At 42.8% G+C, this 14,727-nt stretch overlaps 1 protein-coding gene across 1 annotated transcript in view; it reads right to left on the bottom strand.

The window, feature by feature from the left end:
* Nucleotides 1–14,727, bottom strand: part of LOC115082231 (integrin alpha-2-like) — a gene marked incomplete at its 3' end in the record, with an annotated part of 105,025 nt that overhangs the window by 27,970 nt on the left and 62,328 nt on the right. Inside the window, exons 3-5 of the mRNA XM_029586487.1 lie at nt 14,036–14,145; nt 7,415–7,506; nt 883–997 (exon numbers count right to left, since the gene is read on the bottom strand). Coding sequence (XP_029442347.1) covers nt 883–997; nt 7,415–7,506; nt 14,036–14,145 — 317 coding nt within the window. The remainder of the gene's footprint in view (nt 1–882; nt 998–7,414; nt 7,507–14,035; nt 14,146–14,727) is intronic.

Here is a 14,727-nt window from a genome sequence, read left to right as displayed (position 1 = left end):
TGTTGTAAACTGTTTTGGATGCCTTTTTCGAGTCAAGAAAGCAGTTAATAAGAAATTTTAAGTAAAGAGAAAATAAATAAAAAATACATATGGTGCAGAATTGCCACAGAATCCGTATCTGAGCTGCTGCAGAACACCAAGGAGTCTTGTGTATAATTAGTCTTAATAGATTACGTCCATATAGAGGCACTTTAAGATGGCAGCATTAATATATTTAAACCAATATCAGTGACCACACTGGAATAAAAATGACATTTAGCATTAGTAGTTTCTCAAACTACTTCAAAGACAAAACCTTAAATGTCAATTTTGAAATACTTTTGATACAGTTTTGCAAGGGTGGCCAACTCTGGTCCTCAAGAGTTGCAAACGGGCCTGGTTTTCAGGATACCCCCAATGAATATGCATGAGATTTATCTGCATATAACAGAGGCAGTGCATGCAAATCTGTCTCATGCATATTTATTGTGCATATCCTGAAAACCAGGCCCATTTGCGACTCTTGAGGACCAGAGTTGGCCATCCCTGCACTACTGCATTTACATGATTTCTTTATATCTTTTTTAATATAATATGTATTGTTTTATCTATTTCCATTTTCTTTATTGCATCTTCCTTTTATTTAAGGACTAGACAGGAAGCAATGAATGTGAATATTTCTCTCTTTTCTTCTTGTTTGTGGATATGAATTTAGATTTCTTCTGTGTGCACTTCTTTTTCTTAATTCAAGGAATTCTAGAAAAGTTATTGTAAATTTGTAGAATAATAAAATTAAAGCTAAAAAATAAAATGTAAAATATTTAATTTCCTTGTATTGCATTTCAAAGCAGCTATTTTCTATGATATCTTTTTGTCCCTTAAATTTTACACAAGGTTCCTTACTTTGGAGAGCAGGGGAAAAGCTTCTCAGGACTTGGAAAGAAGCACTGACATCTGAGCAGACTCCTGTTGTATAATATTGGTTTCCACATTGCTGAGCCCACAAAGGACCGCAAGTCTAAAAAAATAAAGAAAGAAAGAAACAAATACATAGCAAAACATCGCTTCACATTATGTTTAGCATTTCATATTTTATTTTTTAACACTTTGGCCATTTTGTTATTGTAATTTTTTTCTAATTAGTATCCTATTGCTAAGACAATACACAGGCACTAGAGCAATACCCCTGGGTAGTGCGCCTCCAGTTTTTTTTAGCAACATATGTAATAATGAATGTGTGTGTATGTGTTTGTGCTAGTATACCATCTCATGTGTGCTCCCAAGCATGTCTTGAAATAAAAATTCTAAATTTCAAAATTGAATTTAAAAACTGATTCAGTATCACTACTTAGCTTTGTTGTTAGATGCATTAACATCTTCAGCTGCTGATTATTTTCCTTTGATTAATAAAAAGGTTTTTTGAATTTTGTTAAGTTCATCTTACTAATTTCTTTTGCTTTTTATTCTCTAACTATATCTTTACTTATTTCATTCATTTTTTCCAGCTCTTTCCTGACTTTAATTCTTTTTTCCCTTTTCTTTCCTTTTCTCTCTGTCTCTCTCTTCTATCATGTATCTTCCAAGTCTTTTTCATTTCAGCACCCAAAAATATAAAATTCCAGGAAAATGATAAAGAATATGTATGAGATACATTTACATACCCTGGGTCTCCCATGTATGCAAATAGATCTCCATGTGTATTCATTATGGATATCCTGAATACTCAACTGGTTAGGTGTGCCTCCAGGAGAGGGTTGGGAAACCCTGATACAAACACACAAACACACACTCTCATACCCACACACACACACACACACACACAATCATACATCTATATCTATATCCTTTCCTCAACCCCCAGTGATCCTCTATTCATCCTCTTCTAATATCCCTAAAATGATCACTTTTTGCTTTGTCTACTCTGACAGAATGGGAAGGCCTGGATTAGAGAGCAGTGTAGCTCTTATTTTGCTCTGCTATGTCTGCTCCAGGCTTATCCACTTCCCTCCTATGTTTTTGCATGCTATCTTGGAGGGGAGAGGATGACCCAGGAAACAGAGGGCTGTTTTCTGCTGAGTGAGATTGGCACAGCTGAAAGGCAGCAATTTTTCAGCTAGCCTGTTCTTTCCCCCCTCCCCTTCACTGATTTTTGAAACCTACATAAGAACATAACATAAGATATGCCAGACTGGGACAGACCAAGGGTCCATCAAGCCCAGTATCCTGTCTCCAATCCAATCCAAGTCACAAGTATCTGGCAAGTATCCAAACATTAAATAGATACCATGCTACTAATGCTGGCAACAAGCAGTGGCAATTTCCTATTGATCAATAGCAGTTTATAGTCTTAATTTCCAGGAACCTATCCAAACCTTCTTTAAACCCAGCTACACTAGATGCTGTTATGTTTGGTACTAGTGTGAAACCCTGGGCCGAGGTGAGAGGTGTCTCTGCCCACAAGGAGGAGCTCTGTGAGTCTCACCGCCGGTAGGCATGGTCTCAGCAACGTCAGACACAGCTGTGGAATAGAGTCTTATTGATAGTAGAGAGAGACACAACCCGTGGAGCAGGGAGCAGAAAGTAAAGTTCAGAGCAGGGGGTATACCCAATGATGGTGTCTCAGATGTGACTATCCGGTAGTGGCCCGTGGAGTGGGGTACACTGGGGATGAGTCTCAGAGATGGAAATGAGAAGCTATCCGAAGTGCAGCAATAACCTGTAGGCAGGGTATACCGGAGTGGTTCCTTCAGGGAAGAAGTGGTAGTGGCCGGAAGCATGGGGTACACCGCAGTGAATCCCAGAATGAGGTTTAGACAATAGAAGTCCATAGAATTAGGTACTCCAGGAGAGGTTCCGGAACCGATAGCAGTTCAAGGCAGAGGATCCTCCGAGGAGCGGATGACCAGAGAAGAGATAGGGCCCCCGAGGAGTGGGTACCCAGAGTGTCTCACGCCAACGTAGGAACTGGAACCGGAAGTCCAAGGAGCGGAATTCAGCAAGAATGATCTCCTTGCTAACTCGTAGAAGTGAAGGGCCAACTAGCTTAAGTACCGGAGGTGGGTGACATCATCCAGGCGTCCCCTGAGGTTCCCACCCTGACGTGTACAAGAGTGGCCCATGCATGCCTAAGTGATTCTTGGACCAAGATGGTGGTCGGCAGCGCCCACACCATCCCAGGAACGCCAGGCTGGTTGGCGGAGGCTGCCATTCGTCCAAAGGATGATAATGTAGCAGCAAAAGCGGTAAGCATTAGTGGTCATAGCCATCTGTGACCGAAGGGCGTAACAGATGCTTTAACCACATACTCTGGCAACGAATTCCAGAGCTTAATTGTGCGTTGAGTGAAAAAGAATTTTCTCCCATTTGTTTTAAACGGCCTACTTGCTGATTTCATGGAGTGCCCCCTAGTCCCTGTTGTGCCTATTGACAAATGTAGGCCTGCAACTGATACACATAGGGCCAGATTGATTTTCAAAAGGTTACGCGCGCCGGGCCTATTTTCAAAAGGCCCGGTGACGTGCATAAAGCCCTGGGACGCATGTAAGTCCCGGGGTTTGCAAAAGGTGGTGGGGAGGGGGTGGGGTGGTCTGGGGGCGGGGTCAGAGGCTCCCGGAAAAGCGGTCATTTGCTGGTGTGCCAGGAATCATGCGCCGGCAGTTGGCCTGCGCGCGCAACTTCAGCCCCAGGGCTGAAGTAAGTTTTACAACAAAAGTTAAAATAAGAAAAAACTAGGGGGAAAAGGGCGGGGGAGGAAGGGGAAGGGAAGGTGGGGTGAGGGGTAGGGATCGGGAGAAGGCAGCGCAGCTCGGTGTGTGCAAGGTGCACAATTGTGCACCCCTTTGTGCGTGCATGTTATAAAATTGGGCGTACCTCTTAAAATCTACCCCATAGAATATTGTGAGCATATACACAGGGATAGTAAGTTTAAATCGAATGCTTGTGCCCATATTCATGGTTATGTGGGTTCGAGCACACATGCGCTAGAATTGTATATTGTCCACGCAAGTGTGCACGTATTATATAAAATATGTCTAATGTGCATATGTGTTCTTCTAATTTGAAGCAGTTATATAAGGAAACGTTATTTGTGTATTTCCTTAGGACCTGTCAGCTTTTATTCTCACAAGTCAGCACATTTTATAACAGTATCTTTCAAATGGGCGCATGGGTGCACATGTGCACCCATTTGTCGGCCTATGCCCATGGATGCGATCATTTTATAACATACGCACGTATATGTATGAATGTTATAAATAATCCTGAACACGCACGTATGTGCGGGCAATTTAAAGTGGACGTGCGCCTATGCACACATGGGGGTATTTTAATAGATATGCACGCTGACGCCATTACCAGTTTTCCCAGTTTATTCCCAATTTGCCCAGGTAAGGAATAGGACTTTCAAACCCCCTTAGTTTAAAAGCCTCCCTTCTCCCCTGCTAGCGCCGACCTTTAAAAGCCCACCGATCTTAATTTTATTTCTTATTCATCCTCCATAGCAGAAGCAAAGGTACACGCAGGGGACCCCGACGCATGCCTGGGCAAGTAAGTACTTACGAACTAAATTGAAATTGAAATCTAGGAATGCCCATGCCATGCCCAGACCACACCTATGCCCTGCCCTTTTTTGGGAACTTTTCTTTTGTGCGTGCAGCAAGTGATATACGGGTACTGGGGTGGTTTTGAAAATCCACTTGGCACGCGCTGGCCCAACATATTCTTGTTTCTCTTGGTTTTGATGCACGTCGGTCTTTTAAAATTCACCTTTATGCGGACATGAAGGAATTTCCCAGTTTTACCAATTAGTCCACCAGTTTTCCCAGTCTATCTCTAGATCATCGAAACCCCTCAGGCTCTTCAGCCTGCACTCACACCAGTTTATCCAAAACCCTCGCCCAGTCAGTATTTGGCGGTAAAGAGTTTTATTCTGACATGCCTGATAATTAACAGAAGTACATATAGGCAGGTAAATGTGCTGCGTTCACAGGTTATAATATCAGAATTTATGAGCGTAAATGTTGGCCCCACACCGGAATGTCCCTGTCCTATCCCAACCCCACCCCTATTTTCCACGAGCAAAGATATTCATGCACCGGTATTTATGTATGTATGTGCGAGGTTTGTAAAATTGCAGTAGCGTGAATATGCACTACTTGCCTACACATCTCTTAAAATTCACATTTGTATGTACATAATTTTACAAGCACAAGGGAAAGAGAGAGATTCCAGGGGCTGGAGTCTGGACAGGATTAGGACTTCAGCCAAACTATTAACACAAAAAAATAGGTGTAATTGTCTGCATGTAGTTTTGCTAGGATAATTCTCAAAATGGACTTCTGCATGTAAGTTATGTCCATCAGTAACATACATTCTCTTTCTATAAATACAGTCCTTGAACCCAGTCACTGTAGGTTTCTTCTTAACGGACAATGGTGAAGTAAAATTTTTCTTAATTTTACTTCTCTTGTGTTTTTTGCACTGAAAAGTGTTGTTTGGAGGTTGCTAAGGCAGCAAGGCAACTTTAAAGAAAAAAGTTTTTAAGATATTCACAGAAAAAAACAGAGAGGTAGGTTCATATCTGTGCTGGTGCTTGGACAAAAAAAGATTCAGAAGATGCCCGAGGCAACATCTAATATGCTTATTAGAGCAAAAGCACTACTAGCTAAGGACTGGATTTTCCCAACGATGCAGAACTCTCTGAATTTCGCGGTAACGGGGGGCTGGGGGGCGAAGCGGGGGGCGGGCCTGAGAAAGCCAGCAGCAATCGCACCCTGCGCGGTGTTATCGCTGACGGCTTTCACATCCAATAGCACTACCGTCAAAGGTGGTGCTATTGGGCGCGCTACTGACGGCTTATGTTATCGCTGCCAGCGAAGTTTCCACAGCGTCCACCCCCTCGCCGCCCCGACTCCTCCTCTTCCGGTGCCGACACCGCCCCGACTCCGCCCCTATTTAGCTATCGCACGCGAAAAGTCCCTTTTTGCGTGCGATACGCTTACAAAATGACCCCCTTAGAGAAAGAGGTTCATTCAGTGCTGTCGAATGACCATTATTAAGGTAGAGTTGTAGAAATCCACTACTTATTCTTGAGATAAGAAGCTTGGAATCTATCTATCCCTTGGGATCCTGCCAGGTACTTGTGACCTGGATTGGCCACTGTTGGAAACGGGATACTGGGCTTGATGGACTTTTGATCTGACCCAGTCTGGAAAGTCTTATGTTCTTTGAAAACTGGTGTAACTTTTGCACATATTTGCCAGCTAATTTATGCATAATGTTACAAAATTTCCCTCATATTGTGATACACCCTACTGTGGTCCAGGAAAGGTGTGTGGTGCCTTTTCTGGGGGCAGTGAGGGTCATGAACACTGGCATTAGGAAAGAGACAAAATCTTGGAATGTACTGGACAAAGGTTCAAGAGTTCCAGTGTTATCCACTGGTTGACTGCATAGAATGGCAGAGGCAGGGACGTAGGGTAACTGCTGAAATTAGTAGTGCACCAGAAAATTTGCTGTTTCCATGTGTCTAAATAAAAAACTATGCACACACAATTACACTTGCTATTTAGCACATTATAATACAACATGAAAAAAAATGTATTCAAATTCTGGTGTCACCTCAGCAAAAAGACTCCTTCGATTGCCAAACATTATCGGCTACATTTTTAAAGTCGGCAGGTGCAAATAGCGGGAGATACATGCGTGGCTGGGCCATGTGCATGCCGAGCGCATTTTCGAAACAGCCTGGTCATGCGTGTATCTCCTGGTACGTGCGGAAGAGCCGGGGTCAGTGAAAGGGGTGGGCAGGGGGCGAGGTCTGGGTGGGGGCCGGCCGGGACAGTATGGACGCTACACCCATGGACAGAGGATGGCTAAGACTGCAGATTTCACATATATAGGAAACAGTAAGGAAAATCAGACTGTTTACATGTAGGACATTCTTTGCATGACAGTTGTCAATGTGTCCCCACTGCCATGAAATTACAAACCGCATTATATCTGCTTCCTGCTACTCAGAGCTGTCTGCTACATTGCTCTGGTCATCTGTTATTCTCCTTTTATTAAGCATTTAGTGATTTGTCCTATTTTATTGGTGAAAATGCACAGGCAAGGGAGAACAACAAACAATGAGTTTAATGCACTACGTGTGATATGATTTAATTTTTTTATAAGTGAAAGATGGTATGGAAATCTCAGCCTGTTGCAACATTAGCCTATAAAACAAAAACACCAGGTTTTGGATTGAAAGCTGGGAATTGCATAATACATAGGTATAGCTTAGAAGTGCAGAAAAAGAGGGAGAAATTATTCTTTTGGACTTAAATTTCATAAGGTTGAACAGTGCATAAGTTAATTAGTAGAAGGACCTGGGAGAAGCATGCATGGTAACTAACTCACTTTTTTCTTTCTGTGCAAGAATAGCATGAATGCTTACCAAAAACCCTCCTGTTTTTGCATTTCTTATCAAAGTCAAACCAAGGTTCATATTTCCTTTTATCTCCGTAACATTTTGAATGCTTGTTACATCTAATTAAAAATAAATGTGAACAAAAGAAACAAAGATAGAATTAGAATAAAATGAATCCACTGTTTTAAAGGAGCATTTTATTAAAACCAACCAAAAGATTCAGCTCTGTTGAAATATAAATCCAAAGACATATAATTCTATTGCACAATAATAAACAACCTTTCAGAAAAAAAAAAAACATTCATGTAACTGTGATTTTTGATGTGGAATAGCCCAAGACTCCAATAACAGTGGCCTGTGCAAGCCTTATTTCATTAGAAGCTCAGGCCTGGATTTATCAAAATGCACTGAATATCACATGCGATAGGAAAAGGGGTGTGTTTTATGGTAATTGGTAGTTTATTGCAATAATACCTATGTGAAGTGCAATAACTTTTTCATGAGTGCCTGAGAGAGAGAAAGAAAGAGTCTATCAAGCTAGGTTGAGAGAACATTGCACGAATCTCAACTTTGGGTGAGTATCCTCACTCCGAAGGTCATCAAATCTTCACAAGAGAGCACTGTTCTTTCGTACATCTCACTTTGAATGTCAAAGTGGCCCCTAACCCCTACACTAATACCTAAACCTCACCTCGAGTACTAGGTGGGCCTCCCATAGAGATATAAATACCTATCTAGTGTGCAAGCCTTATGGATAGTCTCGGTGTCAGCGTGTATGTCTTTTAAAATCCCCCCACTTACGCAGTTGAAGTGTTATTTGTGTGCATCCACTTAAAATTGTGCACACGTGCACATGGTCAGGCTGTTTTATAAATGTGTGCCTGTTATAAAATGGCCGTGTCCCTGGGTGTGGGCCAATGCACATGTGCCTGTTTAAAAGTTACCATCCCTTGTATGCAAATAAGCCTGGTACAAAAACAGCATGCTTAGTTTTTCTACCACAAATTTTGTAAAAAGTATAAATACATGTCCCTGAGGTATAGTTAAAGTTTTTGCAAAATGGGCTTTCCAAAGTCTATTTTGCGTGCAGTTTTACTATTTTACAATTTTGTGTGCTAATAGTTAATGAGCTGCTTTGCATAATTTTGTGCTGCAGCAACTCTAATTAAAATACAGTTTTGCAACCAATCAGTAATGTGTCTAAACTGGCATACAGGAAAGAAAATTATATTTAGCATCTTTACATTTTAAGATCTTGGCATTTAAGCAGTACGCAGCAAAAAAGGCTTAAATTTTTGTATTTTACTCTACTTCGTTTATTGTATTGCTTCTGTTATGATGTTATTTTTATATATTTTCTTTGATTGTGAACTGCTGTAATCACAGGAGAGTACAGTATAGAAAAGAATTTTAAATAAATTAACATGTGCAAAATGTTCCTATTTGCAATGATGAGAATCTTTGCAAAGTCTGTATCATATGCTAAATGGGAGAATAGTTTGTGCTATCACAACAAACAGCAGTTTTTCTCTGCTTAGTTCATCAGTATTCACAGGCTGGTTAGAGGCCATTCAGATACTCAGTTTGATAAAATTTAATGGCCAAAGAAAAAAATATAAAATATAAAATTACATCATTAAGAGTCAAGTTGGCTAGATCAGGCTGTTGAGTCTATGTTGAAAATTATCTGAGAATTTGATGACCTTCGGAGTGAGGAAACTCACCCAAAGATGAGATTTCTGTAATGTCCATGTGCGCATACCGAGGAGCACGTGCACATGGACGCCCTCGCGCAACTTTATAAAATCTATCCCTTAGTATATTGTGAGGGAGACATTAATTTTGCTTACTGCCAGCCTTTCCCCAGCCTGCAGCACCCCATCCTTTTCCCTTTACCCCCCTCCCCCCCTTTTCTTTACCCTGTCTCTCCAGGAGACTCACTGGTTCCACAGCCAGCTCAGAGCTCAGCCCAGCCACATGAAACAGAATTCTTACTAACAATCAGGTCAATACAGTAAAGTGCGGCCGCGATTACCCTGCTCCTATCCCGCTTTCTACTCACTTTTCGGCCGCGTTAGTCCAACCCACGATACACTATCCCCTTTAACCCATTCTTACCGCCTCTTTAAATCACCGGGTAACCCCTTCCGCCCGCGGCATGTATATTAGATGTAAACGATCGAATTAGCTATTCCCTCCCATACAGTAACGCGCGCCCCGACTATCACTTTTTTAACCTGCAGTTTTGCCGCGGGTTTAACCTGCTAACTTACCGCCTACTGTTACCCCTGCGTTAGAGGCAGGGGCAAGGGTAGGCGGCAAACTTTCCCCCAGCCCCCGCTCACCTGCCCTGGCCGCATCCATGGGTGCTGGTCTCCGGGGCTGCCCGGCTGCCCCGGTGGCTGCCCCCGGTGCTGCCTCCGGTGCTGGTCTCCGGGGCAGCCCATCCTCCCGAAGCAATGAAAGCGGAAAAAATCGAAAAAGCGAAAAGTAGCAATGAAGTGGACGGTTCTCCTACGCTCGGGATTGCCAGTCCTCTCTCCCCCTCCTCCCGAAGCAAGGCGCGTCATGCCTTGAGCGGCCCAATTGCACGCACAGGGGCCGCTTTCGCCCGTGCAGGCATCCATCTTCACCCCCGGCTGCCCCCCGGGAGGCAGGGGAGCCGCGGTCTGTCTCCGCCGATGTCCGTCTCCGGAGGGGGGCTGCAAGAAAAGTAAGTCCCTTCGTTGCTTTACACTGCCAGTCCTCTCTCCCCTCCTCTCGCCCCTCCTCCCCAAGCAGGGCTGCTTACGCGCCTTGCTTGGGGAGGAGGGGAGAGAGGACTGGCAATCCTGAGCGTAGGAGAACCGTCCACTTCCTGGTACCTGTCATTTCAAATGTCATTTGAAATGACATTTGAAATGACAGATACCAGCGTGTCCGTGAAGCGTTAGTCCAGCGCACCCAGGATACTGTATAGCGCTCTATACAGTAAAATGGGTTGCACGGGCCTAACGCTTCACGGCGCTTCTTGGACACAGCTTGCATTTGCAAGCTATTTAAATACAGTATCGAGCGGTAGGTGAGCCGGACTGTGCGTGCGGCAACCGCGGGTGCGCCCGGCACTAACGCAGCTCTTCCTACCGCTCCTTACTGTATCGGCCTGAATGCAAGGCATTTCCTCCTGGCTCACCCCTTCCCTTTCTGTGACTGTAGCTTGTCTCCACTTCTCTGGTCCCCTAGTGCATTCCCATTGACCATGTACTATGGAGTCTGCTGCTTTTACAGTTATGGCTCTCCAGGCTCTGCGCTCTGCCTACCTACTTTAGGGGAGGGAGGACTAGAAGTAATCCATTCTGCTGGCTTCTTCTGGGGTTAAAAAAAGAAAATTTGGCTATGGCTGAGACTGCTCACATTATTGCTGCAGCTAAGACTGGGGACATCCACAGAACCAAAGCAGCACAATTTGAGATGGAATCCTGCTTTCCCATATGAAGCCAGTACAGCCACCAGGGCTGGTGCATGAGTGTAAGGTACCCTAGGTGAACTTTATAGCCTTGCACCCTGCCCACACATAATTATAGATTATGTTTAGCAGATTCTACATGAAAAATATATTCAAAGTAGAGTTTTCTGAGGAAAAATATTATATACAGCAACATGCATTTTATATTTACATGCACTGCAGTAAGGCCAACCAGAGAACCCTGCAAAAAAAAAAAAGACTCTTGGAGCCCATATGTTACACATGTTGGGTGTGGGCTTGGCCCTCAGAAACCCTTGAGTAAACTGAATTACAATATAGCAAACTTTCCAAACCAAAATAACATTAACTGCCAGCACTCAAAACAGTAACAACCCTACCTAAGAAAAGGCAACTATGCAAATATTACATCAGGCCCTAAAACACCAATACACCTCCTATTAGGAAAACAGAAGATAGGGATCTAGAGCAATCTACACAGAAACTACATGCTAACAGAATACCTCATATCGGTCACCTGTGCAGAACACAGAAAGACCCTCACCAAACATAGAATAAAGAGACCTTAAAGTATAAAATAGAAATGTACAGACCTAAACTGAACTGGAAATCATAACACGTCATACTAGGTATACAGTACAACAATGGAAAAGCAGAATAGCCACCATTCCGCATACAACAAACAATAAAATCAAGAAATATAAATCAATCATAATTGTAAAATCATATTAATAAAAAGAATACATATTTCAATACAACTACATAAAATATCCAATAATTAAAAACACTTAAAAAAAAAATGTCCCAAACCAGAATAAAATATTTCAAAACAACAGGCACATCAAACACCCAATAATTAAAAGCAATAAGGAAAAAGAATCCCCTGCTTTCCCCTAGGAACGTTTGATTCCAAACACCTTGAGATTGTTGAGGGTTTCATATACATGCACTGTCTAACCCATACTCACATGATCCCTGACACACACAGTCACACATACACTCACTCATCCTATGTGATCCTATGTGTGTCAGCACATGCTGACACACATAGGATCACACACGCACTTTCACACATACTCGCTGACACACAATTAATCACACATACTTTCACATGCTGACACACACACATGATCACACATATACTCTCAGATGCTGACAGACATATAATCAGTCACACATACATTCTTACATGCTCACTGACACACGATCAGTCACACACGCACATGATCACACATATACTCTCAGATAGAGATGCTGACACACATGAGCAGTCACACATACTCTATCATATGCTGATACACACACTATCACACCTACATGCTGACATACACAATCAGTCACACATACACTGACACACACACAAATGATCAGTCACACATACATACTTACACAGACACTGACTGCTGACACAAATGCCCTGTCATTCACGCACTCTCTCTTCTCCCTCTTCCATGGTTTAAAAGCTGCAGCAACTGTTGAGAATAATAAAAAAAACTTTATACTCACTTATTGATGGTTAGGGGGTCCAGGCAAAGGCCTGGGATAATGGTGTCTCTGTGGGTGCATGTTGCTATAGAAATTGTGCCTCCTACTATGGGAATCACAGGCTGCAAACCTCAGTACACTGTTTATTTTATTTATTTATTTATTTTGTTTTGCCAGGGCCCGCAGCAGAGGTTGAATCGGCAGAGGACACAAGGAGCAGTTCCCTATCCGTTCGTGGCTCTCTTGGATCCTCTCCCCCACTTTCAGCTGCCTCTCCTCCCTGCCTCTGCCTCTTGACTGCCTCCCGCCGAGAGGTAGAGCCGTGGAGTGACTGAAGGTGAGGGAGAGGATCTAGGAGAGCTGTGAGAGGATAGGGAACTCGTGAAAAATGCACAGACAGCAGAAGGGGACTAAGTGCTGCTATAATCACGTTTTCGGCCGTCAGGTTTCTTGCTGGCTACGGGAGGCTACAGTGCCCACCGGGAATGCAACGGAACGGGCCAAATATAAATATAAATAGCAGAAGGCTCCTATTATGCGAGAAGCACTGGGAGCCTAGAGTTGGTTGCAGCGGCTCCGCAGTCATGAAGCTGCTGCGACCAACACAACCACGTGATTGGGTGGACTGGCCCACTGGGGCATGATCGAAGCCCCGATAGGCCAACCTGCCCCTGTGTGTAAATCTCTCTGTAGTAGACATGCAACACTCCTGAAAATTTGAATGTGACCACATTTGATCAACTAATTCTAATGCAACATTTTGTGGTTAGTTCTTTTCCTTAAGTTAAAAGTTTTCTAGTGAATTTGGTGCTTGTGATAAGCAATCCGATTAATAATGCTGGAAATTGAAGTCTTCCATATATCTACAGAACAATTCAGGCTTCTCCATCCTGGTTTTAGAGGAACCACCTCGAAGGATGAGAGTATAATTGAGTCTCCATGTTTGTGCAGTCATTGGGGCCAATGCATGGAGCAGTGAATGGCTCAGAAATGCAGTTATCCATGTTAAAACATCAAATAGCACTCATAATTATGTTAGCAAAATTTTGCTTGCACTATTTGCTGGTTTAATGCTTAAAGTTTTGCCATTCACAAAAAGTATACAGAGTCATCTAATGAGCTCATAAATCAGGTAAATGAGCTCATTAACAATTTTGCAGGTGCAAAATTTCACACACAAAATTTCACAAAAGTAGAATTTTATGTGAAACTTAACTACACCACAGATAGGTGTAGTTAATTTTTTGGGGGAAAAAGTCTGCGGTTTCATGTAAATATTTTTGCAAAAATTCATGCTGTGAAGTAATTTGCATATTAATATAATGAGCTGGCACTGTGGGAAAACCTTTAACAAAGTGCTGGCTCATTTCCCTGATAATGTTCACTGTTGTTGGCCCCAGTATTCTTCATGCTAAGCCTGCCGACAACATTGACAGTTGGTGCCAAATTCTGATGGTGAGGTAAATACCTGAGCACTGCTGAAACTGCTAACTCATCTGGGTCACCTTACAGCTTTCAGATGGAAATAACTTTTAATCACCTCTTCCTAAACTGGATCTGAACCAATGACTTAGAGCAAGGCTCTGTTACCCTATGCCAATCTCCCAAATCATTCAGTCTTCTCATTCCTGACCATTCTCATAATGTGTTGTAGATTAAACAGTAGCATTAAAGCAAAAAATGTTCATATCAGAATTTACCTTGTAAGTTCAGTTTTTCACAGGTGCTTTGGTGTGAGTTAACAGGACATTTATAGATATCTCCCATTTTATTATTTGGATATCCACTCCATGGTGAGCCAACCAATAACCTAAATGAACAGAAAAGTGATTATTTGTTACATAGTACTGTAGTGCCCTCTTATCTGTTCTTTGTGCTGTCACACTATACCTTCATGCCTGTCACAAAAATGCAGTTGGGATACTGTTGATTTGCTGCTTCTGAAATCTCTGCTGGCCTTGGCTGTCCCATTTCCTCACGGAACTGCGCTATGACTCTGAACACATGACTGTAAGAGCCAAAGGGATACAGAGGAGAGTCTGACCAATGAGAAAGCTGAGAGGACAAAAATTTAAAATCTGCCCCAGTTTTTGGGAGTGGAGTTGGAGAGAGAGAGAATAGGACAGCAGAAATGCTACTTGTGACTCTGCCTTTTATGTCTGCTGTTCCCTGGTTTAGTGGATGGCTTGGGCAGAGATTAGCTTTAACTCACTAGGAGTTACAGTGCTAATTCTCGGAGGAACCCGATTGTTGCTGTTGCAGATGAGAACTGCTTCCAATCCGAATGATCCATGACAGGGACGCTGTTTGCTGCAGCGTAGCCGTAGAGGATAAAGGTTCCGAAGGCCGGAGGGAAGACCATCACTTGGTGAAGTCATTTGGAGAGTGTGAC

Source organism: Rhinatrema bivittatum, unplaced genomic scaffold (genome assembly GCF_901001135.1).
Source record: "Rhinatrema bivittatum unplaced genomic scaffold, aRhiBiv1.1, whole genome shotgun sequence".
Lineage (NCBI taxonomy): Eukaryota > Metazoa > Chordata > Amphibia > Gymnophiona > Rhinatrematidae > Rhinatrema > Rhinatrema bivittatum.
This window is presented reverse-complemented; position numbering and strand designations above follow the sequence as displayed.